General features: G+C 29.3%; 3 protein-coding genes across 4 annotated transcripts; 1 reads left to right on the top strand and 2 right to left on the bottom strand.

Moving 5' to 3' along the window:
- The first annotated feature begins 10,911 nt into the window (after window positions 1-10,911).
- On the top strand, window positions 10,912-19,517 carry LOC114177904 (calmodulin-binding transcription activator 5-like). Of its 2 annotated transcripts, none has more exons than XM_028063500.2 (14): window positions 10,912-11,041; window positions 11,208-11,327; window positions 11,694-11,819; window positions 12,355-12,470; window positions 13,053-13,141; window positions 13,321-13,366; window positions 14,664-14,781; window positions 15,078-15,197; window positions 15,276-15,334; window positions 16,486-16,791; window positions 17,147-17,844; window positions 18,069-18,615; window positions 18,699-19,010; window positions 19,100-19,517. In XM_028063500.2, exons 2-14 carry the CDS (start codon window positions 11,264-11,266, stop codon window positions 19,157-19,159), a joined length of 2,661 nt encoding a protein of 886 aa, XP_027919301.1. In that variant the 5' UTR covers window positions 10,912-11,041; window positions 11,208-11,263; the 3' UTR covers window positions 19,160-19,517. The 2 variants fall into 2 exon arrangements, with proteins under 2 accessions (XP_027919301.1, XP_027919300.1); XM_028063499.2 differs by having other exon boundaries at window positions 16,378-16,791.
- A 1,523-nt stretch (window positions 19,518-21,040) lies between these two features.
- Window positions 21,041-23,436, bottom strand: LOC114179478 (small COPII coat GTPase SAR1A-like). Its single transcript, XM_028065828.2, has 3 exons — window positions 23,034-23,436; window positions 22,780-22,911; window positions 21,041-21,520 (listed from the first exon to the last, which is right to left on the bottom strand). Exons 1-3 carry the CDS (start codon window positions 23,160-23,162, stop codon window positions 21,200-21,202), a joined length of 582 nt encoding a protein of 193 aa, XP_027921629.1. The 5' UTR covers window positions 23,163-23,436; the 3' UTR covers window positions 21,041-21,199.
- Window positions 23,437-24,830: 1,394 nt separating this feature from the next.
- Window positions 24,831-27,335, bottom strand: LOC114179435 (small COPII coat GTPase SAR1A-like). Its single transcript, XM_028065778.2, has 3 exons — window positions 26,996-27,335; window positions 26,772-26,903; window positions 24,831-25,418 (listed from the first exon to the last, which is right to left on the bottom strand). Exons 1-3 carry the CDS (start codon window positions 27,122-27,124, stop codon window positions 25,098-25,100), a joined length of 582 nt encoding a protein of 193 aa, XP_027921579.1. The 5' UTR covers window positions 27,125-27,335; the 3' UTR covers window positions 24,831-25,097.
- Window positions 27,336-27,593: the final 258 nt, after the last annotated feature.

Below are 27,593 nucleotides of genomic sequence, written 5' to 3'. Positions count from 1 at the left end.
AACAGGCGTTTAAAATTAAAAAGTTTTCTATTGACAAAGTCAAAATATCTGTACAAACTTTGTGGGTCACAAATAATTATGGATTTTCTTTTTAAATATATAAAATATTATTTTTTTAAATATATTATTAAATCTTTGATTTAGGTTGATTCGTCTTGATTTTGGATCAAAATATTGTAATCAAATGTTATGTTAATACAATAGAAAATAAATGATAAATTATTAACATGTAATTTGAAATAAATAATAGGCGATTCATGTTATGACATGAGTTTAGATTTAGATAAAATACATATGTATGATATGATGTGATAATTTAAGATTATATGAAAATGTGATGAATGTGCTATGTGTGATACGTTGTTCTTTGCCTATTTTATTGTGACGATGTTTATCCATTTGGAAATGTTTACTGAGAATTAAGATGAATGTAGTTTTTATGATTATGTAAAGGAATGTATGGATTTGAATAATTTGTGCTAAGAGATGTGTGTTTATGGAACTATGATATTGTTATGAGTTTGAAAGTGGAGGAATGGAATGGATAGATGGAAATTTTTGAATTGTATATTTTTATGAGGTTTGTGCTTCTAAGGGAGAAGTGCAAATCCTTGTTTGTTAGTTTAGTGTTGTGTATTGTTTAGGGATACATGTTGGACAAAAGTCACAATATACTCTACTAGATTCACAAACTCGCATAGAATGTCTTAGTATATGTGGTGAGAGTTGAAAGAAATTCTTATGATGAAATTAGGAGTGAGCTTTCTCGTCTGACGATGTCATAAGTAGTTTATCCTGTCTGAACAAATTTGATTGGTTTGGTTAGGCTAAGTGAAGCCAGATTCTTTGCTAGAATCCACTTTTATTATAGGTGCAAGGTTTCTTGTGTCTAAGTTAATGCATAAATCTGGATATAGAGTCTATAATATTATATAATGTATGTGATTTGTTTGTTATCGAGAATAGTGCATGGTTTTGTGTTGGAGGTAATAAAGATTGTTTTATTTTGCAAATTTAGAATATGTGTATTTTAAAAAATTATAATTAGTTCACCTTTCTTTGTTTTGTTAGTGTGGTTATTTGTGTTTCTCTTTTTTCAATGATCGTCGTATCAGTGTGATTAAAAAGATTTATATGTGATAACAATGATAGATACAAAATTGATAGTTTGAGTGGGAGTCTTTGATGTACGGTCTAACATTTTTGAACATTTTGCAGAGTATAGTATTGTGTTTTACTCCAAGTTATGTAAAAAATTATCTTCTTTTATAAAACTTTGATAATGTGAAGTATAACTACACTTTATACATTTGTTTATATATATATATATATATATATATATATATATATATATATATATATATATATATATATATATATATATATATATTATTTTACATTTTACATCTAGAATGTAGAAACTTTATAAATAGATAATCTCTATTTTAGGGTTCTTACACCACTATTTCCATTTTGATGCAAAACTTTTGTGTTCACACTATGTACATAAATAATCCTTCATTTTTTAAATTAGATACAATACATATATTTTAATACATATAGTTGTCTAATATTATTTGTATATTTATTTCCATTTGTATGTTTATTTTCATTTTAAAATATTAACATATTTTTAGTTTGTTACAAAATTAAAAATTTGTTTTTATTATTCTTCTCCATTTGTAATTTATATTTTATTTTATATTTTTAGTTCATATATATTTCAAACAAGATCATATCAGTACAACTTCATAGATTATTCAATATTAATTAAATTTATTTAAACTTTTAATATATATATATATATATATATATATATATATATATATATATGTGTGTGTGTGTGTGATTTTTATAAGAAATATATATTATTTTTAAAAAAGCATAAATATCAATTTCAATGAATTAAACAGTTTCCAAAATGTATATTTAATTACTTCTTTCTTCCAATATTTATATCTATTATTATTTTTGTCAAATTAAAATGTCTGATTATCACTTTAAAATATTCAATCATACAAACTCGTTTATTAAATAATCTAAAATTTTATTTTAATTTTTTTAGTTATTAATTTCTTTCTATTTAAATGGTTTTTCTATCTCAATATTTTAATTCATTCTATATACATTAAATTTACTCAACAAAATTCTCACGACATTTACAAAAATAGTAAATGTTGTAGTTGTCATAAAATTAACAAAAACTTAAATTCGGTTTTTTTTTTTTTTAATGAATGGACAATGCTCACTTTAAAAAGCTATATAAATATCTATCATTGTATAATATTGAGTATGATTGTCAACTAATATAGGTCAATCTATTATGTCATCCCAAATTATTTTTGATACTGCATCAATAAAAATAAAAATGGGTGTGAATTGGAAAAATAAATCCCTAATAAAGGTAACATTAAAGTAATTCATTTCTTAAAAACGTGACAACAACTAAAATGGTGTGAACATGGGAAATTAAGAGACTGCATTAATATAATGAAAACTAAATATAAGAGAGTTTTTTCCCTTTAATAATAAAGTTTCTTTAGTTTCCATTACAATGCCATCCATTAAGATTCCACGTATCCTATGGTTATCTCCATAAAATATATACACCATTCTTGTTAGACAAAGTTATATTAAATCGTTATCTATTTTTTAATATTTTATATACGTTAAAAAACTATTTCACACTAAAATATATTCTAGATATTTAGAATTAATATCTTATTATATAATAACTTATTATAAGATTCTATTATATCTTTCCTATATTATGGAATATCTTTAAGATATTTATTGTTAATATTTTATTATATAATAACTTATTATTATATTTTTTATATCTCAAATATATTATAATAATTTATTATTTAATATCTTTTCAAGATATTATGATATAATAGTTTGTTGTATAATATCAAGATATAATACTTAATTATCTTTCGATAACAGAATATCTTAGTATATTTGTTAACTGATGACTTAAGAAGTTTATAAAGGCATGCAACTTTAGGAAGTATAATGATCTCATAATTATTTTTTTTATATCTCCACTTATCCTCTTTTACTAACTTGAGCGTTCGAGAGTATTTGTAGATGGACCTCCCTTTTGTGACCATTAAAAACTCGATTACACGTCAACAATCAGGACAACCTACCTCAGAGACTACTCAACCAAATCTGGTAAGAATATTTGGCATCCATCGTGGTAGAGGTCAACATAAAGGTTTTGCATGTTACAATCGAGAACAGGCGGAACAACCAAACTTGATAGTTCAAAACCAAGCGAAACAACTAAACTTGGTAGTTAAAAACCAGTACCCAACACGAAATTTACCTCCCATATCATTCACAGATGAAGATTTTAGAATCCACAACCCGGATCAAGACAATCCGATAGTTGTCAAGGCAGTAATTGCAAACTGGTGTGTGCACAAAATCCTTATCGATCAAGGCAGCTCGACAGACATCCTATATTGGCACACTTTCAAAAAGTTAAACCTCCCGTCCAACCTGGTCTAGCCTCACCCAAAGCTTTTATTTGGATAGCTTTTATTTGGATTTGCGGGAGAGCGAGTGCACACCAAAGGCTACATCGATCTATTGACAACCTTTGGTACATTTGAAGCCTATCGTACCTTAATCCTAAGATACCACTTGGTGGAAGCAAATACTCCATTCAATGTTATCATAGGTCGAAAGACTTTGAACAAATTGGGAGCCATTGTGTCCACCCCACACATGGCCATGAAGTTCCCAACCGAGGACCACTCCACCATTATCACAATCAAGGCAGATCCTTAATGATGTCACAACCAATAATTTTGGGAGATTCAAACTAATATACTCAAAATTTATATAGTTGTATTTGATATGAACACTATTTTAGATACACTATTCTAATTTCATCTTTTTTACTTATGGATATTCTCATATTTGAATATGTTTTTATTTTCAAAGAATTAATATCAAACTCATCACCTGTAATTGAATAATTGGATTGTTATTATTATTAGAATGATGTTTTAGTTTATATCAAGAATTTTAATTTGTTTTTATTTTCATCTTCTAGGGTAGTTTTCCTTTTATTACTTTAAAAAAATAAATATATATATTCTTTTATTCTTCATCGACCTATTATTTTTCTAAGTTTGAAATTAAATAATAGTTTATCATAATTTAATGGAAAATTCAAAAATATACCTAATAAAAGAAAACTATGATAATCAAGTCACAATTGAAAACTTTTTCTGAAAAAACATATAGTAAATTATCTTTCTTTCTATATAAATAAAAATGAACATACACATGTTCATGAGATAAAAAATAATAATGCTAACTATTTAAGAAATGATAGCAAAAATATTGAGTTTGTTTTTAACTTTTTTTTTTCTTCAAAAGCAAAAAGAAAGAAAATATATGAAGTCGATATATGAGTACAATATGTGAAAAAACTCAAGAGACTATGTAACTTGGTGATGTGCCTGATAAGTGACTGACTTCATGTCACTTGCTCAATTGTCGCTACATATCATTTTATTATTTTATAATTTTATAATTTTTAAATATAATTTAAAATTTTACAATTGTATGATTTTATATTTTTATATTTTTATAATTTAATAATTTTTATATTTTAATTCAAAATTATATAATTATGATTTTGTAAAATATAAAATAATGATATATTTTCAATTTTTATTTAAATAATAAAATCATAATTTTATAATCATATGATTTTGAATTAAAATAATAAAATTATACAATTCTGAATTTATAAAATTAAAAAATCATAAATAAAAATTATAAATAAAAAATTTTAAAATAATAAAATAATAAAATGACATGTGATGACAAGTCAAGGTGACATGGTAAGATAATAATCACGTCAACTCCTTAACTGCCACACCATCCCATTAAAAGAAAAAGTTAACATGGGAGACTCAATTTAAAAAAAATTAGATTTATTTAAAAAAATTAGATTTAGTTAGTACTTAATGAATAACAAAAAAATTTGTCAGCGACTTAATTGAAAATTTTCAAATTTATTAGGGACCTAAAACATAATTAAGCTAAAAAAATAGAAAATATGTAATTTAATTTTCATTAATTTTCATTCTATACATATAATTTAAATTTTCCAAAAAATATTAAAAATTCAATATATAAATTTAAAAAAAAAAACTAGGGACATATAATTTAAAAATTTTCAAAAAATATTAAAAATTCAATATATAAATTTTAAAAACTTTGAAAAGAAATTGGGGTCATTGCCGTCCTCCTGGGTAAAACATCCGCCACTAGTGGAAACAACACTTTTACAATTCTTGTTTTAGGTTTAAATATACATTTGGTTCCTATTTTTGATATTTTTATTCAATTTGATTCCAATTTTCGTCAAATTTTGGTCTATTTGGTCATTTTCACTAACGGTATTTAAATAGTTAACGTTTTTTAACAATACATGCCACGTGCCACGACATTCAAGCTTAATGCATGTAAAAACACCAATTTTTTAATTAATTTAATAAAGTTAATTATTTTTATTAAATAATATTTAATGAACCTAAAAAAATATTTTTTTATGTACCAATGCTTTTTAAAAAAAAATATGATGCTAAGGTATTTGAATATCATATTTATTTAAAGTTTTTTTTAATATCATATTCATTTATTCAATATCATACATCTTTTAGGTTAAATTATGTTTTTGGTCTCCATTTTTTAGCAAAATATCGATTTGATCCTTCTATTTTTATTTATCTTAAGTTGGTCCTTATGTTGGGAAATTTGATGCAATCAAGTACTTTCCGTTAGTGGTGTGGTAACAACGTTAAAGAAATATTACATGTCTCTTCTTGGATTTTTTTAAAATTTTTTTAATTTTTTAAAAAATATTAAAAATTTGGCACATGTCAAGTTGACGTGGTGTCATGTGGCAGTGAGAGTGTCACGTGACACTGTTACACCATATGTCATTTTCTCATTCTTAATTTGGTCCCTATATTTTTATTTTGTCTAAATTTAGTCCAAATTTTTGTACAAATTGTACAATTTTATCCCTCTCCAAATTGAAACAAAAATTAATTTTTATATAAATATTATACAAATATTTTTATTAAATTTGATACTTTTATTCAAATTGATATCTTTATTCTATATTTTTAGCAAAGTTAAGTTTATTTAAATTTGAGTTTCACATTCAACTTTATTTACAAATGTTTTCAAATTTTAAATTTATTTGTTTTCAATTGTTATATAAATTGGTTAAAATTATTTTAAAATTTTACATTTAAATTTATATAATTGTTATTTTTACACCAACTCAAACATCTGTATAAAACTAATTAAAATTTACACATTTTAAAAGTATACAATTATTTGAAATATAAATTCAAATAAAAAACAATATTAAAGAATGATGTAATAAAATATTAATATAATTTATTGATTTTTTTTTTCTGTTAGCCTTATTTTCTATTAACAACTTTAAAAAAAACTTAAATAAAGCTCAATGTAAATATAAATTTAAATAAACTTAATCTTGTTAAAAATATTTGTGAGAAATATCAATTTCTATATAAATATTTGTGTACTATTTATATAAAAATTAAATTTGGTTTCAATTTGGAGAGAGACAAAATTGTTCAATATTTATAAAAATGGAACTAGATTGAGACAAAAATAAAAAATACACAAACCAAATTGAAAATGAGGAAATGACACCTGATATAACAGTGACACATGGTACTGCCATTGTCACATCACATTATCACTACCACGTAGTACAATGACAACTTGACACGTAACATTTTTTTTGAATTTAAAATAAAAATAAAATAAAATAAAAAAATAAAATTTAGGAACTCACACGTGACACTTCTTTAACAATGTTACTACACTACTAACGGAAAAGATTTTATTGCATCAAATTTTTCGAAATAGGGACCGAATTGAGATAAATTAAAAAAAAAAAAACTGCCACATGTAAAATTAGGATTTTGCTATGAGTCATTGTTGATGTGAGAAACCTTAATTTGGTCGTTGTATTATTTTGTCTCAATTTAAACCCAATTTCTTTTTGAATTAGAGCAATTTCATCACTTTCAAATAAAGACTAAATTTAACTTTTATATAAATATTATAATAATATTTTTATTATAATACATATTTTTAACAAAATTAAGTTTATTTAAATTTAGGTTTTGCTTTGAAATTTATTTAAAATTTGTTTTAAATGTTTATATATCAATAATATATTGACAAATGTTAAAGTTGGTGTAAAAAAATATCAATTTGGTCCTTGTATTATTTTGTCTCATTTTTTAGTCCCAATTTCTTTTTAAATTAGAGCAATTTAATCCATTTCTGATTGAGACCAAATTTAAATTTATATAAATATTATAATTATTTTTTTATTATATCATTTTTTTAAGTAAATTAAGTTTGTTTAAATTTGTTTCATTTTGACTTTGATTAAAATTTGTTTTAAATATTTATATATCAGTCATTTTTAGATAAATGTTATAGTTGATGTAAAAATACAACTTTATAAATTCAAATGTAAAATTTTAAAACTTATTTTTACACCAACTTTAACATTTGTCTATAAATTATTGATATATAAATATTTAAAACAAATTTTACATAAAATTCAATGCAAAATATAAATTTAAATAACTTAATTTGGTTAAAAATATAAATTATATTAAAAATATTATTGTAATATTTATATAAACAAATTTGGTCCCAATTTAGAATGGATGAAATTTTTCCAATTTAAAAATAAACAAAAACTAAATTGAAACAAAATAACAAATACAGGAACTAAATTGAAGTTTTTTACATCAACAATGACACGTTGCAAAATCCCAATTTGACACATGATTGCATAATAAAAAATAAAAAAAATCACAAACCCATTAGGTGACACGTGGCATACCCCCCAATTTGACACGTTGAAATTTTTTTTTTAATTTAAAAAAAAACACAAGCACATGGCACATATTTAATGTCGTCAGTGCTGCACTAATAGAAAGAACCACATCAAAACATATTTTAAAAAATGAAGACCCAATTGAGATAAGTTAAAATTTGAGGACCCAATTGATATTTTTGAACTAGAATGAAGGACAATTTGAGGGTTTTAACCTTTTTTTTTATTTCTAAAGAGAAAATAATCATTGTTTTTACTCTTATTTCTCATTTGTTCTCTTTCATTATTAAAAAAAATGCATGTATTATATCTCACTTGATAGTGAAATATTATTTTAATAATTAACATAACTCTTTATCTCATCAGCTTTTTGTATATTATTTTTTATGAATACAAAAGAAAAAATATTGTACGACATGTTTTTTCATAACCTATTTTTGATTGTGGCTTGATTATCATAAATTCTTCTTTTAGTATATACGTAAAAAGGAACATATTCATAATTTATAAGTGATGAAAAAGACACTATCCGAAGATGGAAACATAGCATATTCAACTTCTTCACATATACTATGAACCATGATACTAATGACCAAATATTTAAATTTATAGAAACTCTTTCTTAAAGTTTAAAGAATAACAGTTAAGTCATTTTCGTTGTTTCTACAACTATAGTAGAAAGACCATTTTTTGTAATGAAAATTATCGAAACAAGATTGCAGAATAAAGTTGGAAGATAGATTTCTTGTTGACAATATGGTTATTTACATTGAAAAAGAAATAACTCCAAATTTTAGTTTTAATTCAATTATTGACGAGTTAAAATATATGAAAGATGAAGGACAATTCTTTGTATATGTATGATTTTTTTTATAGTTATGGTTATACTAAATTATATATATATATATATATATATATTCTTGATGATAATAATTAAATATATAAATTTTGAGTATATTATTTTAATTTTCCAAAAATATTGGTCAAGTCGGTCTCTAATAGAATAATGGTAAAATATATATATATATATATATATATATATATATATATATATATATATATATATATATATATATATATATATATATATATATATTTATAAATCATGTAAACGAACTACACTAACTCATGTCAAAGTGATGTACTAAATTGTAATTTATGAAAGACCCATAAACTTACGAATTAACTTGATGTAAACTCACTCGTACCACATATTAAATAATTGAACAAAAAGTAATCCAATTCAGTCTTATTTATAACATTTTAGTTTGTCTTCCTTTATTTTACGAACTTATTTTACATAAATTGACCACAACTAATATATTTTCACAACCATACTTCTACTTCTAGTAGTGGTAACTTGGAGATATTCTCCCTCTCAAATGCAGGATTTCCTACATCCTTAAGTTGTAAATATTTTTTATACTGAAATTATTGTTTATTTATTTTTATCTTTTGCTTCACACTTATGAAATGAACAAAAAGTTTTTTCTTTATTTATTTTAATTTTGAAAAACGTGGATTGAAGATAAAAAGTAAAAAGAAAGAAAACTTAAACTACAACAGACAAGAAAAGATGAAAACAAAAAGAGGGTATAAAGAAAGAGATGCTAAGAATATGTTGGTTTGTGTGAAGTAAATGAAAATGATATGAGAATAATTAAAGTGGAATTTTTTTTATTTAATTGTAAGAAAATATAAAAAAAAATGAAAATGATAACAAAAATAAAAAATAACCTCTTCAGCAAAACTTCCCTCAATCACTGTAGACTGGCATTTTCATTTTAATCTCAGCAAGCATTAATACCGTCAAAATAAAAATTAGATCACCAAACAGTGTTAATGATATTTCTTAGAATATTAGTTAAAAATATATCACTACAAATATATTTTGATAAAAATATATAAGATGATTCTTAAAAGTATTTTGAATTATAAAATTATACTACATTTTGAACAAACTAAAGTGTCTGATGTACAAAAGACAACATCTTCCAATTTAGTGACTTTATTATTGTGTGACTATAGCTAAAAAGCTTATTATGATTATTTATTAAAAATTAAAAATAGAAAATGTTTTAACATTTTAACAAAATTAATTCTTAAAAATATTTAAAAAAACATAAAATAAAACTAAATAGATGATTTATCCTGCAATACAAGGTTTAAATGTTTATTCAACATGTATATATATTTTTTAATCTGTTAATGTATTAAATATTGCTTAAGGTTTCATTTTATTCCCGAATAAGAATTGTTGTACCCATATCTTTTTTTTTTATTTTTAAAATAACTTATCATTTGAGATATTATAGACCTTACATTTTCACCTATAATAATAAAATATATATTTTTAATTAAGATGGCTTCTTAAAAGAACAGAAGTAAAGTTACATACTATATTACCTAATAGTTTTTTATACTACAACAAATAAATAAACAAAGGTATCGTTGAAGACTAAAATAATTTATTTTTACTTTATGACGAAGACATATCGAAATAAAATCAAACTTGTAAAATGTGAATAATGCTTTTATGAGAATGTCATGCCATTTTAAAAGAAGAGGGTGTGTATAAAAGTTTGGCTAGATAATAAATGCTTGTCATGCGATTTTAATACAATTTTTAATTTAAAACGTTACGAGAACATTGATTAAATAAAATTTAATATATTTAATTAAACATAAATAATTATTTATTAAATAACGTTTAAAATATTTAAAAAAATATTAAATAATTTCAATATTATTTCAAAAAACGTATTTTAAAGTTTTCCAACAATCATTGTTTTTATTTTTATACCCTTAATCAATGTGTGAAGACCTTCCTTATATGTTAAACTTTTAATTTCCTCATCTATTTATTTATTACATTTACTAAACTCCTAATTTATTTAAATAAATAAAGAAGACTCTTATTTTATTATTTATGAATTATATTTATATTTTATAATATAATAAAAGTTAGAGTCAGAGTGTAGAATAGGAAAAAGAAAAAAAAAAAAAAAAAACAGAAAGGAAGAAGAAAGAGTGATTCAGCTCTAACGAGGCGATCATATTTCTATCTGTTCTAATTCGGACAACAGACCCACCCTTCTCTGCAATTAGGTAAATTTATCAACTTTCTATTTGTTTCTCACTACCCTCTTAATTTTGATTATTGTTAGTTGAGAACGATGATTGTTCTCTGTGTTGTTGAGTCATCACCAGTTTGCACTTCTTTTTTTTTTTTTTTTTTTTTTTTTTTATAAATTTTTTCTTGTAATATATGCAGTTGCTGACTTTGAGGCGAGAGAAAAGTGTTCGGAATCTCCATAGGTTTCTGTGAACATGGCGAATAACATGGCGGCGCAACTTGCTGGTTCAGAGATACATGGATTCCACACATTGCAAGGTACGTACTTCACTGTTGATTTCTGAATCATGCCTAAGTTCATTTTGATCAAGTGTCTAAGACCAAGACCAAGAAGTAGTTTTTTGTTTCTTGTTAGTTTATAATTAGCGATTAGAGTAATTTATATGGATGTTGTGAGTAGTAGCTCTAGATGTTCAAACACTGTGTTCAAGCATTTAATTGGAGCAAGTTGTTCCCTAGGTTTGATAAATCACCTGGTAAGCCTACTATTGCGTTGCATGGATGTTAGTTTTTGTCATCTGGGGGAGGGATTATCCCCTGAAGTAGATTTTATTTAGGCTATGTCAAAAGGAAGGGAAATCTGTCTTGCTGTTGTTCTGACATGTTTTATTATATATGCCTCAGATTTGGATGTGGGGAGCATTATGGAGGAAGCGAGAACCAGATGGCTTCGTCCCAATGAAATTCATGCCATGCTGTGTAATTACAAGTATTTTCCCATTAATGTCAAGCCAGTGAATTTGCCAAAAAGTAATTATCATTTAACTGTAACTTCATATTTAAATAGTGGGTGCATAGTTTCCATTCTGCACTGCCGTGTACTTTCTTATAGATATTAAATTATATATGCATCACTTAATGTCCATAAAATTTTTACCTACTGGTAGAAAGCATTCCATGATAATCATATTTTGGAACTTTTGTGCTTTCAAGCTTATTTGCTTAATTGTAAGCTTCTACACCTTTAATTATTGGTTTTAAAATTTATTTTGTCTCATTTCCCTCAAATCTCTTTGTAATCTTCTGGTTTTACTCACAATGATTTTCTTCTTTCAGAAAAACACACGCCAGTTATTTGTTTATGACATGAATAAGGCAATTTAAAATCTAACTGCAAATGGCTTCGTTCATGTATCTGATGGAATTTCATATAGTTATTTTGCATCCAAATAATTTTTCACTATTAGTCATAAGACAATGTCAAATATCCAGTTAAATGTTATTATTATTATTATTATTATTATTATTATTATTATTATTTTATTATTGTTTTGTGTGTGAACAGGCGGTACTATTGTCTTATTTGATCGCAAGATGCTTAGGAACTTTCGAAAAGATGGGCACAACTGGAAAAAGAAAAAGGACGGGAAAACTGTTAAAGAAGCTCATGAGCACTTGAAAGTGAGGATTTTCATTCTTTGGTGTTTTCACTTGAGTTAATTTTATTTTAGTTTTGTTTCTTTAACAGATTGTTTGGGATAGTTGATCATTGTTAATGTGGAATGTGAATGAACTAAACACTGATTAGACGTGGTTAAATGTTAAAAGACATAAGGCTTCTTGGAGATCAGTTTTCTATTTTACCAATGCTGTTCAATTTATTATGTACTCTCCATAAATAGTAGTTTTTTAATTAGGGGAGTCTGGAGTCGAGTTGTTTTAGATATCATCCACTGTTAGATTTGTAAGTGCTGAAGTATTTAACTGGTGATATTTAATTTATATTATGCATTATCTTGGCTTTGTATCATATGATTTTTGTATAATGATCCAGTATATCTATCTTTCTTTCTGGGTAGTATTTTCCATTTGGCAGATAGATCAGTTTGTGGCTTTCTGCTCTTAATTTTATCATCAAATGTGGTGTTTATTATGTATGATGATAATTCCTTCCTCTAGTTTTTTGTTATCATTGATCAATTACCATAATATCTGATTTTTTACTTTCTTTTTTGTCATTTATTTCTTTTCCGCACCCAACAGGTTGGTAATGAAGAAAGGATACATGTATATTATGCACATGGTCAGGATAACTCAAATTTTGTGCGAAGATGTTATTGGCTGCTTGATAAGTATGCATATGAGTTGTCTCTTAAAGCTCCAATTTTAAAATTTTATGCATGTTCATTCTGCTGAGTTATGCTGTAGTATGGTGCTTCTGTTATTCTTGCATTTGTTGATTAAAGCATAAAATTAAAATAAGTTTGCCAATAACATGTGACTTAAATTCTTTTCACTATTTTCTTTTCAGGAGTATGGAACACATAGTCCTTGTTCATTATCGTGAAACACAAGAGGTAGTGTTAAAGTTCAGCATTTCCACTATTTTTTCCCTTTCAAAAGTTGAATTTAACCTCACGAACCGTGATTTATGTGTCTTGTGTATGTTGTTTTGTCTCGAAGGAAAACCATACTCATTTATTCATTAGTCAGTTTGTTCACTATTTCCTTTATCTTTTTTCCTTTCAAAAGTTCAATTTAACTGCACAAACCTTGATTTATGTGTTTACTGTAGTTTTGTCTAAAAGGAAGACTATGTACATCTTTAGTCATTAGTCAGATTGTGATCTACTGATCCTTTAGTTGTTAATGTAGTTTAATGCGTTTGAATTTGTCTGGATACAGCATTATTCTGTCTATATAACAATTTTTTCTTACAGTAATGTTTTTTCAGTTGGTCTGGATGGAGACCTCATTTGTTTTCTCTGTATAGTGTGCACAGGCTCTTTCATAGTCTTGATTTCCATTATATTTGTTTGAACTTTGAAAGATAGCCAAGTCCAACAATGTACTTTTAACAGTTTTGATGATGAATATATATAAGCTCCAAGAGCTGACTTCAAGACAAGTGGGATAATAATTTTTTTTAAGTCCAGTGTTTTGGTCTTATTTCATAAGTTGGATGATTGCGCAGGCCTTGACAAAATATTAACAGAACCATCATTAGTATGAGCATGAAAGTTTATTATCTAGCATCAAAAGATGTCGAAGTACAGCTTTATACATTCTACCGTATTATATAATCCTCTTTCCTTTTACTTCAAATTTGTCTAGACTTGGAGTCTACTTGTCTCCATTGTATTTCTTTTTAACTAAATGGTAACTCATGGCCTTTATGGCAGAGGTGGTTCATATCATATCTGTGAAATTTTTTAAAAGAATTGAATGTTGTTTTCCTTGCAGTGGTATTAAAATCGTTTGCTAATGTAAAAGTTATGTCCCATTCATTGTTTCATTATGTTTGTTCAAGATCTCACATTAACTAAAGACATGACAATATATAGTATATAAATGGGTGCAAATATTATCTTACAAGTCAGTTTTATGAAATTAAGTATACTGAAAGTCTACTTTCTCAAAATATTGAAAACTGCATTTTAGAATAAGTTAATTTGTTTTGTCTATAATCATAAAATCTAGTATTCCAAAAACACTTGTCAGTTATAGGATTTGATCATTTAGTTTCTCTTAATGACACTTAGAAGTTCAAACATCTTTATAATTAGAAACAAACTTCCATTTGTGTTCTAAATTTTATTGTGAACATGGATATAACTTGGCTTTGTTGCCTTTGGATTGTTGTTTGTGATACAGATGCAAGGTTCTCCCGTCACTCCTATAAATTCACACTCCAGTTCTGTCTCTGATCCTCCTGCACCATGGGTTGTATTAGATGAAATAGATTCAGGGACCACAACCACATATGCCGGTGGTGAGAAATAACTTATACTTTTGTTGTATATCTTCTTAAAAGTTGTACTGTTGAAAGCTATCAGTATGAAGGGCTCATGGCCTTTGCTTAAAATATCATATTTTAATTTAGAAGATGGCAAGTGTTTGTCTGGAAACAACGGCTTGCAAGAAAAGAACATGCCTTATTTTTATTCTTCTCATCTTTCCAAAGGAAGCAGAAAATAATATTTTTTTGTTAGTTTATAAAGCTTCGAATCTCGTATTGTTTGGTTGATAAGGTGTATAATCTCATCCTTTCTGGTTGGACAAAAACAGACATGAGTGGCAATGTAAAAGACAAAAGTCATGAACTGAGACTTCATGAGATTAATACACTTGAGTGGGATGACCTAGTGGATGCAAATGATCATAATGCCTCTACCATGCCTAATGGAGGTAAATTGATTAAAGCAAAATCAGCCACTTTTTTGGAGTGCATCATTAATTTATTTTAACTTAATTAACTTTTTGCAGGCAGTGTTGCATATTTTAATCAACAAGATCAAACTTTACTGAATGGAAGTTTCGGCAATGTAAGATAATTATCTTTCCTTCATTTGTATTCATTTTTCACGTGAGTTCTGTAAAAGACAGTTAGTTCTTTGACTTTTTTCTCTTCTTACATGGAAAAAGAAATTTTATTCGATATAGACTGAGTGAAGCACTGACAATAACTAGGGCGAGGATAAAATATCCTCTATTCTAATATTAAAAATGGAAAGGACAAGAAAGGAAAAAAGTTTTCGATATGCAGCAAGGCTGCCCAAACTCTCGTATGTTGATAGTGGAAACTCTCATGAAATAACCATGAGGTAATCACCACATAGTAGCCAAAAGTACAAACCTCCTTAAGCAAACTAAGCAGATAAGAGATTCTAAAATGGCAGGTGGTCTGCTTCAACCAAACAGGCCAAAGAGCTGCAAAAACTGCAGTGTCACAACTTTTGCCTCCTTATTGTCTGTCCTTTGAAGTTTATCATAAGACTTTTTCATCCTTTTTTAAGTATGCATATAGAGAATTTGTTATATTTCGTAGACAACATATTTAATAGATGTCCAGGCATCAGCATTTCAATTTTTTTTTCACTATCAGATTATTGTTTCTATTGGATACATAAAAATATGAAGTGCAAAAGTGTATCTTGTTGATCATAATTTTTAGAGAAGAGAGTGTGGAAATACTGTAAAATAACTGCTACTAAATGCCTAAAATCCTGCTGAATACACATCAGATGGTTCCTAACAAATACACAAAAAATCATGGGTCCTATAAACAAGCAAGAATGTAAAAATTAGTTCCATGAGTCATCCAGTCAACAGTTTCATTATTCGTGATAAGGATTTAAGATACTGTTTTCCCTTTATGATACTACTTTCAAATCTGTAATCCCGTACAGAAAGGTGACGGTCATTTTGAAGAAGAGTTCTTGAAATTATAGTGAATAACCTGTTTATTTTATGTTTTATACCTCATATCTGTATCTGTTTTTTTTTTTTGCTTCCTCTTTTTCCTCCTTTGTCTTGGGATACTTGCTTTGTAATAGCCACTCCTTTGGTATACTTGTTTTGTCACCAGGTAGTCAACAATCTATCTGCAGAAATTTCTTCTTTTAATTGTCTTCCTCAACCAATTGCTGGGAGCAACAGTGTTACTTACAATTTTTCAGAAATTGCTACATTTCAGATGATGGGCAATCAAGCAAATCCAAATGAGCAGAGGAGTAATACTGTTTCTTTAAGTGCCGGATCCTTTGACCCTTTGGTCAGTGATAGATTGCAAAGTCAGGACAGTTTTGGAATGTGGGTGAACCACATCATGTCTGATTCACCATGTTCAGTAGATGACCCAGCTCTCGAGTCACCAGTTTCATCTGTTCATGAACCATATTTGTCCCCGGTAGTGGATGGTCAGCAAATTTCTCAGCCAGAACAAGTATTTACTATCACGGATGTATCCCCTACTTGGGTGTCTTCCTCTGAGAAATCAAAGGTTTCCTTTTCCCTTCTTGTATATCTGCTTGATATCAATTAAGCATATCTTTCTTTACAATTAACTCTAATGTGTGATATTTGGTTTCTCATTTTATTTCTCAGTCATTTCTTTCAATCTTGAATTCTTGTTGAATTCCAAAGCTGAAAACTGCAAATATATAAACTGAGGAATATGAATAACTGGTATTTTCAGTCTAACCAAAATCATTCTTTAATTGGTGCTATGAGTTGCTCTTTGGTACATGCATGCAGTGTGTAAATTGTAACTGTTTTAACAGAGTACATACTATCTGCATGATGAATTCACATGTTTGCTACCTGTTATTTTGATTTCTGAATTACTTTACTTGCAGGTCCTGGTGACTGGATTCTTTCATAAGGATTATATGCACCTTTCAAAGTCCAATCTATTATGTGTCTGTGGTGATGTTAGCGTTCCTGCAGAAATTGTTCAGGTTGGATTCTATCGGTGCTGGGTACCACCACATTCTCCAGGAATCGTGAATCTCTACTTGAGTTTTGATGGCCATAAGCCTATTAGCCAAGTTGTTAATTTTGAATATCGTACTCTTGTCTTGCATGATCCTACATCTGCAATGGAAGAGAATAGCAATTGGGATGAGTTTCGACTACAAATGAGGCTTGCGTATTTGCTCTTTGCTAAACAACTGAGCCTAGATGTCATCTCCTGTAAAGTACCACCTAATAGACTTAAGGAAGCTAGGCAATTTGCCCTCAGAACAGCATTTATTTCCAATAGTTGGCAGTATTTAATCAAGTCAACTGAAGACAACCAGATTCCATTTTCACAAGCAAAAGATGCCCTCTTTGGAATTGCGTTGAAAAACAGGCTAAGGGAATGGCTTTTGGAAAGAATTGTTCTAGGCTATAAGACGACTGAGTATGATTCACATGGCCAGAGCGTAATCCATTTGTGTGCTATTTTGGGATATACTTGGGCTGTTTCCTTATTTTCATGGTCAGGCTTGTCGCTGGATTTCCGTGATAGATTTGGATGGACAGCTCTTCATTGGGCAGCATATTATGGAAGGTACAATACACAGACACCCCACTTGTTTACACTGTTAACCCTTCTGCAAATACATTGACCAAAAAATCCTTTTCTGATGAGGTTTCACCAGTCATGTTCTTTGTGTTCCTTCTTTTCCTATATAAAACCAGGCATTAAAATAGTCAATTGAATTTAGCATGACCTTTGTTAAGTGGGCTGCTTGAACTTTGAATGAAAATTTTCTTATATATTTGTATTTTCAGGGAAAAAATGGTTGCTACTCTGCTGTCTGCTGGGGCAAAGTCAAATTTGGTTACTGATCCTACGCCAAAAAATCCTGGTGGTTGCACTGCTGCTGATCTTGCTTATATGAGGGGTCATGATGGCTTAGCAGCTTATCTTTCTGAAAAATCTCTGGTTCAGCACTTTAATGACATGAGCTTAGCTGGAAATATCAGCGGCTCGTTGGAAACTAGCACAACTGATACAGTAAATTCTGCATGCCTTACTGATGACCAGCAGAACATGAAGGATACATTGGCAGCTTACCGAACTGCTGCTGATGCAGCTGCCCGCATACAGGCTGCATTTAGGGAGCACAATCTAAAACTGAGAACTAACGCAGTTATGTCTTCCAATCCAGAGGCTGAAGCACGCAAAATAGTTGCAGCAATGAAAATTCAGCATGCGTTCAGGAACTTCGAGACAAAGAAAATGATGGGAGCTGCTGCTCGCATTCAGTGTACATTCCGCACATGGAAGATTCGTAAAGAATTTCTCCTCATGCGTCGCCATGCTGTTAAAATTCAAGTAAAATTTTCTCTGCTAGTTGGCACATACGTTAACAGCTGATTTGGTTGGATAAATTGACTAACGTCCATGTTACAATGCAGGCTGCTTTTCGTTGCTTTCAGCTGCGGAAGCATTATCGCAAAATTCTCTGGTCTGTAGGTGTGGTTGAGAAAGCGGTGCTGCGTTGGCGTTTGAAGAGAAGGGGCTTCCGAGGGCTGCAGGTCAGAACTGCTGAAGTGGGAACTGGAGATCAGGATAAGGAAAGTGTTGTAGAGGAGGAATTCTTTCGAACTGGTAGGAAACAAGCTGAAGAACGTGTTGAGAGATCAGTGGTGAGGGTTCAGGCTATGTTCCGGTCGAAGAAAGCACAAGAAGAGTATAGGAGGATGAAAGTGGCCCTAGATCAAGCAAAGGTGACAGTTAAATTATACATACATTTCATTAGTACTAGGAGGATTTGGTTTTGCATGTTTGTTCACCTGTAGATCATTCCTTTGTGCAGCTGGAACGGGAATACGAGCAACTTCTTAGTACTGAAGTTGACATGGAACTGAAGGCATAGCTTACCCAAACAGATTTTTCTTCTAGGGGTGCAATCTTTTTTTATATATCCTGTGGATCTTGTAAGTTCCCTTTGACCCTTTTAGACTAACTTAATATCCTAGAATGGGACATCATATTAGGTTTTCATGTGTCATTGGCCTCTACGTTCAATTGAAACACTGTGCCACCCCAAATATTTACAGAATACTAGAATAGTTACAGCTACAAGCCTGGCCTTTTGCCTCAAAGATAGGAACTGAGGCAACTAAAGGCGCCAACACATCTTCAAAATTAGACTGTATGTACAAAGAAACTTTTTGTTTCGTACCATGTCCAATATCAGTGATCTCTTTAATGATTACAAGGTTGTTATATTATATGATTCTCGCCTCAATAACTGTTTTAAAATAAATATTAATTCAAAACCAATTGTATGAATATTAATTTAGGCAAATATGTATGATTCTGAAGAAAATTGTCCATTGATTGGTATTTTCAGTAACACGTTTATAAGACTATAAGGTTAGGGATGGAGGAGTAAAGTTGGGACAATATAGTCTCTAACTGTATGTAGTAAAGCTGAGTAGCTTTGATTCAATTTGAAGCTGCCTTGGCAGCAAAGTACAGTGCATGTGTACTTCTTAAAGAACAGGCTTAATAATGTTTTTTTTTTCTTTCTTAAAGTCATATTCATATAACTTTTAGTTAAAATAAAACATGCCCTTTCATTTTGTACGCTACTTCTACCTTCGTTTGAATGGAGACGGACATAATTATAAGGATATATTCTTATTTGAAAATTAGAACGGATTATTAGATCTTGTGAGAATGATTTAAGGTTAAAATATGACATAATTTGTTTAATGTTGTGTTTGCATATGCTTGATTGAAATGTGAGTAACTTTGTTATTTGCATCCAGTAATATTCGATGGGTGAAAAAAGAGAAGCAAGGAATATATGAAACATTCCTCTCTACTGGGATGAGGAAAAACAAAGAGAGACCCACCGATCAAATACAATTTTACCTGTTTGAAGTACATTACTCCGATGCATTCCTTTATTGGATACTAATAACAAATATTAAATAATAATAATAATAATAAACACATTAAAAACAATAATGATAATTTAAATAAATTCGTTAAATTTAAAAATCATAATAAAAAATAAATTCATAAAATAATATATAAAATAATAAAATATTAAAATAAAAATAAATCATAAAATAATAATAATAATAATAATAATAATAGAAATTTAATAAACTTATAATCTAATAATTAAAGTTAATGTATATGATAATTTATTAAATATATCAGTTTATAGTTTTTAAAAATTTATTATGTCAATCAAATTATTCAGAAGCTCCTATAAATTTCATTCTCATTTCTTTTCATTTTTCACTCTGTTAATTCAAATAAAATATCACTTTTCACTCTCTTTCTTTTACATTTCTTTATTTTTCTTATTCCTCAAATGTATTCCTTAATTTGAATTCAGTCTTAATGATCCATGAACCTTTGACATACAACATTGTATTATTATCAAATAAAAATAATTCTCTCATCTGATAGGATATCTATTTAGATAATAATTAATGGATTCATGCACTTGAAACAAGCCTCTACACACTTTTCTTAATCAAAAGTACTTATTTCAGAATTGTGTTTCTGAGCACTAATTTTCATTAAATTGTGCAATCATAGTCAATAAATAAGTTGTTTTCTTCAAATAACTCAAATGGGTACCAAATTCATTGCCAACTTGGAACTGCAATCACTTATGAGACCTCTCTCAAGCCGCTTTTATTGAAAACACGAGATTGTGAAAAGTATCCTAAGATTACCAACCACCAATTTCCCCAAGATTGTCAACAAGAACGAAAAGCACTGTGAAACATAACATTAAAAGCCATTATTTATTACTCCTGTAATTTCAATAACCTATACAGAAACAGCAACACAAGCTTAAATATTTCATAACAAAAAGTAAAATCACCATATTCAAGCATTCAATTTACATGAGCAGATTCGTCTAGAAACACACACTTGATGTATTCTATTTAATGTACTGAGAGAGCCACTGAAAGCCTTCACCATAACCCATCTTGCGGACAATACTGCACATGAAAACCTCCAACGGACGAAGATTGGAGTCAGCCAAATTAACCTTGCCCTTCCCTGTGGTGAAGTTACTGAGACCCATGTGATAGCGTAGCTCATCCTCTGAGGCAGCATAAGGTATGTCAATCTTGTTTCCCAATATAAGGAAAGGCACATTTGCAAGTGATTCATCAGAAAGAAGAGCATCCAACTCCTTCTTTGATTCTGAAAATCTTTCTTTGTCATATGCATCAACCAGGTATACAACAGCATCCACCTACATCCTCATCATATCAGTATGCAAATTACAGTTTCTAGCATCACAATAATTGGATAAATTGAATTTGGATTCCCTCCTTGGATTTTTTTTTTTTTTTCACTTTGTCGTGCTTTCAAAATACATTTATAGATACTGATTTTTATATTTTCACGTATGTTAAAAAGAAGTTTAACATACCAACATTAGTCTATTTTTTATACTCCGTATAGGACAACACAAAAAAATTCCAATAGAGTCTGGACTCCTTTCAAAACACATTTATAGATACTGATTTTGATGTTTTAACATATGTTAAAAAGAATTTAAATATACCAACATTAGTCTATTTTTTCATACTCAGCAGAAGATAATACAAAAAAAATCAATACAAAATCTGGACTCCAGATAAGTTTCATGTTCATGTCAATGTTTCGATTTGAGAAGTAGATGGCTACCATGTAAGTGATTTGATATGCAGGTTTTAGCCTTCCTGATACTCAATTGACCCTACACCTAAAACCCCATCACTCTTCCTATAATATGCAAGCAGCAAAAGAAAAGCCATGCAGAAAAGATACTTCCACAACCAGGTAATATCCGTTGCGTGTTAAACCAGATTTCAACCAGATAAAAAATGTGTTAAACCAGATTTCAACCAGATAAAAAATCTGTATCACGCAGCACTGTTTTTCTTAATTGGCCAGAAAACCAGCTAATGCCAACAATTGGTAAAGGAAAAACAAGACAGGACTCAGAAAAAGGCACAATAATTCAGATTATATAAAAGAGGTACACAATTTCAAAATAAGAACTATAGATACAACAAGCAACAGTCCCTGTTTTGATGGAGATCAGAAGGATATCAATAAATAAAACATTTACCTTGTTAGAATTGCATTGAAAATTACAAAGGAGCAAACAATTTCATTTTCCAATAAAAACCTAACATTTTAATCTATTAAACAAATAACACATTCTCAACTCTTTTGGTGCGTTGTTTGTTAAAACTTTTCCTCATACAGCATATACATTATTTAGCATTTGTCAAATCCATACTCAGTAACATGGTATTTACAATACAGAAAGTTCGAGCATGCTTTGAACCATCAATCTAAAAACCTAATAATAATGTAAACTCAAACTACTATCCTAACAAACCATGCCCAATAATACTTACAATAATAGTAATGAACTAAAGTCATTCAAGTGTCCTGTATTCATAAACATGAAACTCAACAAGAAAATGAAATATCAATTGACATAAAGAATAAACAAACCTTGGCGTAATAATCCTTCCAAACCCTACGAGCAATCTGGTGGCCACCCAAATCGAAAGCCTTAAACTTTATCTTCCCAATACTCAACTCCTCTGAGGTGGGATATTGAGTAGGTTGATGCTGAACTAATCTCTGCACAAATTTTATTTATCATCAAAGAAAACCTTCAAACTCATATACCCTTGAGCAATAACCCAATTATAGGAAATCACAAAAAGCAAAGTTAAAACAAAAAAAAAAGTAAAGAAAAAAACCTCATCTTTGAGCATGTGAAGCAAAGTGGTCTTGCCAGCATTATCTAACCCCAGGAACAAAATCTTTGCCTCCTTCTGCCACAGTCCAAGACTTGCCAAAATTCCATAGAACCAATCAAAAAGAAACATTCTTTCTTTTTAATAAACAACAAAATCTCTAACGCTGTCAAAACCGCCGGCGACCCCCACCCGCGAAGCCAAAATAGGAAAATAAACTTCCTAAGTATTAATTCTGATGAAGAATCCACAGATAAACCAAGAAAACGCAACACCAAAAAGAACAGGTGTTCTTTTCCTTTTCTATTTTCTTATGTTTTCTGCCTTCGGTTACTTCTCATCACATCAGAATATATATTGAAGAATTGCGGCCACCGGCTAGGCCGGTGAATAATATGGGCTGAGCAGCCGCAGAGAGCATCGAAGCAAAAAATGTTTTATTGAGGGTAAAAGAGGAGATACCGGAGTAGCCTGTCATTGGGTAAAAATTCCAGTTGTGAGAATTTGATTGGTTGGTACACGTCACTGGGTTGAACAGTTTATATATATATATATAAAATAAAAGCACAGATTTTTCAGAAACAGTTAGCTCCAGAAGAAGCTAAAGAAGAGAACAAATAAAATCTACAGGGACGTGAGAAGTTGTTGTCACATAATTACGAAAAGAATGGCGTGTGTGAGAGGCGTTTTTCAATTCCTTTCAACCTGAAGAAGCAAATGTACTGCACTAAAATGTTCTTCTTTATTTTTCCCTTTTATTTATTTTTTCACTTTCACAAAATTTACGGATTAAAACTCACAACTATTAATCAATTATATGTGTGTTCGTATTTTTAATTTTTATAAAAATTTAAATTAAAATCAATAAAAATATATAACTAATTTTTAAAATAGTTATTAAATATAAAATTAAAAAAATAAAGAAGTAAATATGTTTTTAATCCCTTAATTTTCAGTAAATTTTGAAATTTTAATGTTAGGTCAAATACTATTATGAAGTGTGAAAGATTTGATTAAGAAAATTAAATTCACGTCTCTCGAAAGATGAGACACTAAATTGGTCTAAAGTTTTGAGATGGACTAATTCCAAAATTCACTTAAAAATTAAAGGATCAAAAATATATTTAAATCAAAAATAAAATATGTATATAAAAAATATTTTTAAAATAATTGTTAAAACAAAAAAGAAAATTAAAATAACGTTAAAAAACAAATTATTTATAAAATAATTAAAGATAAAATTAAAATAACGAAATGTGAAAAAAAAAACATCTTCATTATATAAAATTATAGATACATACAATAACGAAATTTACTCTACATGTATTTTTAAAATATTTTATTCATTAAAAATAAAATTAACATTACATATAAAACCTTTTTAAAAGAATCAGATTTATGGAATTTAGATATTGACAACAAAAAAATTGTTAATAAAAAATATACGCCCGAGAGTAGCTATAATAATCAATATTACATTACAAAATCATTGCACAAGACATTACAATAACATGTTATCGCTATGTAATATGTGTGCAATTTCTTCACGATTTATAAATACATCAACAAAAATAGTTGAGTTTTTTTTCTTTTTATCAATTTACTCGTTTTCAAATAATTTAATTTCCAAGACTACAGTATTAACAATGTTTTTTTCTATATCCATTTCTAATTCTAAGTCCTTACCATAAGACATGCACAAAGCTATTCAGAGGCACTTTCTCTCTATTTTCATATTTGTCAAACATCATCATCAGATCACAAGAGAAAGAGACTAGAGAAATGCGTTGGAAAAAAATGTGGAAGAAGACATCGCCAGATTTATTACTGTGTTCCTTAAAATCATACATAGTCCCTACAACAGAATCCAGTGTTTGAGACAGAAAATATCCCCCGACAAGAGAAAACTTCTAAAGATACAAATTGTGACACATAACATCACTGCAGTTGTATCAAATAATCCAATGAAAATGAAATCATCAAAAGCAAAAACAAAGATAAAACCTCTTCTGATGTAACTGCAGACTGTGCTAGTAGATCAAAGAAAGGGGGAAACGATGACAGAATCTACTTAATGTACTGAGACACCCACTGGAAGCCATCTCCATATCCCATTTTGCGGACAATGCTGCACATGAACACTTCCAGAGGCCGAAGGTTGGACTCTGTGAGGTTCACCTTCCCCTTCCCTGTGGTGAAATTGGTCAGACCCAGATGATAACGTAGCTCTTCTTCTGATGCAGCATATGGAATGTCAATCTTGTTCCCTAGCACAAGAAATGGAACATTTGCCAATGATTCGTCCGAAAGCAAGGCATCAAGCTCCTTCTTTGATTCTGTGAACCTCTCTTTGTCATAGGCATCAACCAGGTAAACTACTGCATCCACCTGAAAAGCAAAGTGATTGTCAATTCGAAAGCATTTTCAAATAATTCTAAGCACCATTCTGTCATTGCACATTAAACAGCCGTTGATGAAGAAAGTAGGAAATCACCATCATCAATAAGTTATAGCTCAATGGAAACTAGCCATGCATGACACACTTGCAGAAAAAAATTCTGAAACAAAAATACATACTTGAATTGGGAACGTTGATAGGTGATGACCATCAAACTGATTTCATGCTTATCTTATTGAATATCTCTGTGCCTTCACGGCTAGGAGAATGCATCAATTTAGATGTTTGCGCTACTTCTTAAATTGAATAGATGCATCTACTCTAGCTCTTTCAGAGATTTATAAAACTTTTCTCTGTGTGCTCTTTTCTTTCTAAATCATCTGGACTATGTTAGACATGTCAGGAAATATACTAGTAAAGCACACCCTACAACGTTGAAAGAAGTGTTATCTGTAAAATTTATTTTCACAATCGATATTTAGCTCTCATGAATCAGATCATGAATACAATTCGAAATCTAAATCAGTGAACACATATGAAAATCAAGTCAGATGTAAGTGGAGTTAAAAAATTACAATATATCTTAAACAAGAGGAGACAAAGTTGTAGGAAGCCATGATCTGATATAAAGTAAGAAGTTTGAAGTGTTTCAGAACAGCAACAGTGCATCAGCAAAATATGACAGGAATGTAGAGTAGAGCCAAAGCTACTCGTTATAAAAAGCTAGCAGGCACATCAAATAGGAAGTAAACAAGAATGAAAAAGCCAACCCTACAGCCACTGGTGGATCTACAAAACATCAACAAGTCGGCAAGTCCAAAGACCTTCCATTTAGGAAGAGAGGAAACGTTTGACCAAGAATCAAACAAGAAGAACAATGTTCTATCACATCCAACAGAAAGCAAAACTTCACTATGAAATTAGCCGGAAACATTTGAAAAACATGCACATGTATAGCGGGGGGAGTGATTGGTGACAGAGTGAGAACAAATGCCCACTGGCCACCTAAATAAAATCTACCCCTTTTCTTCAGAAGCACAAAAGAAGTACCATTTTCCAGAAGCAAAATATCAAGATTTGAAAAGAGAAATCACAAATCTACACATCCAATTCCAACTGAAAGCAAATAGTCCTAAGGCACTAACAAGGACAATGCACTAACTATATTAATAGCAGGGGGCACAAATGATATCAAAGTAGGTCTAATTTTTATTACAAGGCACTACCAAGTCTCGCTTGTAAGAAACTGAAAAAACCCATAAACTTTTGCGTATCACAAGAATTTATCAATGAAAAGGTAGAAAATCCGAAATTGATAGCCCAAAATGATTGAAGACATTGACCTTGGCATAATAGTCCTTCCAGACTCTACGGGCAACTTGATGACCCCCCAAATCAAAAGCCTTAAACTTGATCTTTCCAATGCTCAATTCCTCCGAAGTGGGGTGTTGGGTTGGCTGGTGCTGAACTAATCTCTGCAATTGCATCAAAAAGATAGAAACTTTTTTCAGTAAAGAAAAAAAAATTAGAAAAAATAAAAGGGTATCTGACGTTAGGGAAGAGAAACCTCGTCTTTGAGCATGTGAAGGAGGGTAGTCTTTCCGGCATTATCGAGACCGAGGAAGAGAATCTTGGCTTCTTTCTGCCAAAGGCCGAGGGAAGCTAGAATGCCATAGAACCAGTCGAAGAGAAACATGCTTGAATTGCAGATGTAGGTGTTGTGTCGGTGTTGGGGGAGAATCGAGAAGTCCCAGATCGAAGAGGAGAAGGGAAGCTAACCTAGATCCCACCAAACCAAGTCTTAGATTGATTGTCTTTTTAGGCAATTAATTCAATTCAGCGTTTCAAACGCATGTGGTAGGAATGCTCCTCTTTTTTCTTTTTCTTTTTTTCTTCCAAACACCACATCTAACTAAGAACACACAGGGAGGGACCCATTCCTCTAAACAACTTCTCTACTGTGACTGTTATTTTCATTCTATGCAACAACACACATACTTATTATTATAAAATAACATTATGAGTATGACTCCATTAAATATTCCAAGAAAAATTTATAATTACAATGACCAAGGGAGTATATCTATTTGATTACTCAAAAACTATTAAAACATAACTCATTGGATTCAATCAAATTTGTTAATTAATTAAAAAAATTACACTAA

Source organism: Vigna unguiculata, chromosome 3, assembly GCF_037176805.1.
Source record: "Vigna unguiculata cultivar grain cowpea cultivar isolate G323 ecotype 2 chromosome 3, ASM3717680v1, whole genome shotgun sequence".
Lineage (NCBI taxonomy): Eukaryota > Viridiplantae > Streptophyta > Magnoliopsida > Fabales > Fabaceae > Vigna > Vigna unguiculata.
Note: the sequence above shows the minus strand (reverse complement) of the source record. Positions and strands in the feature narration are given on the sequence as shown.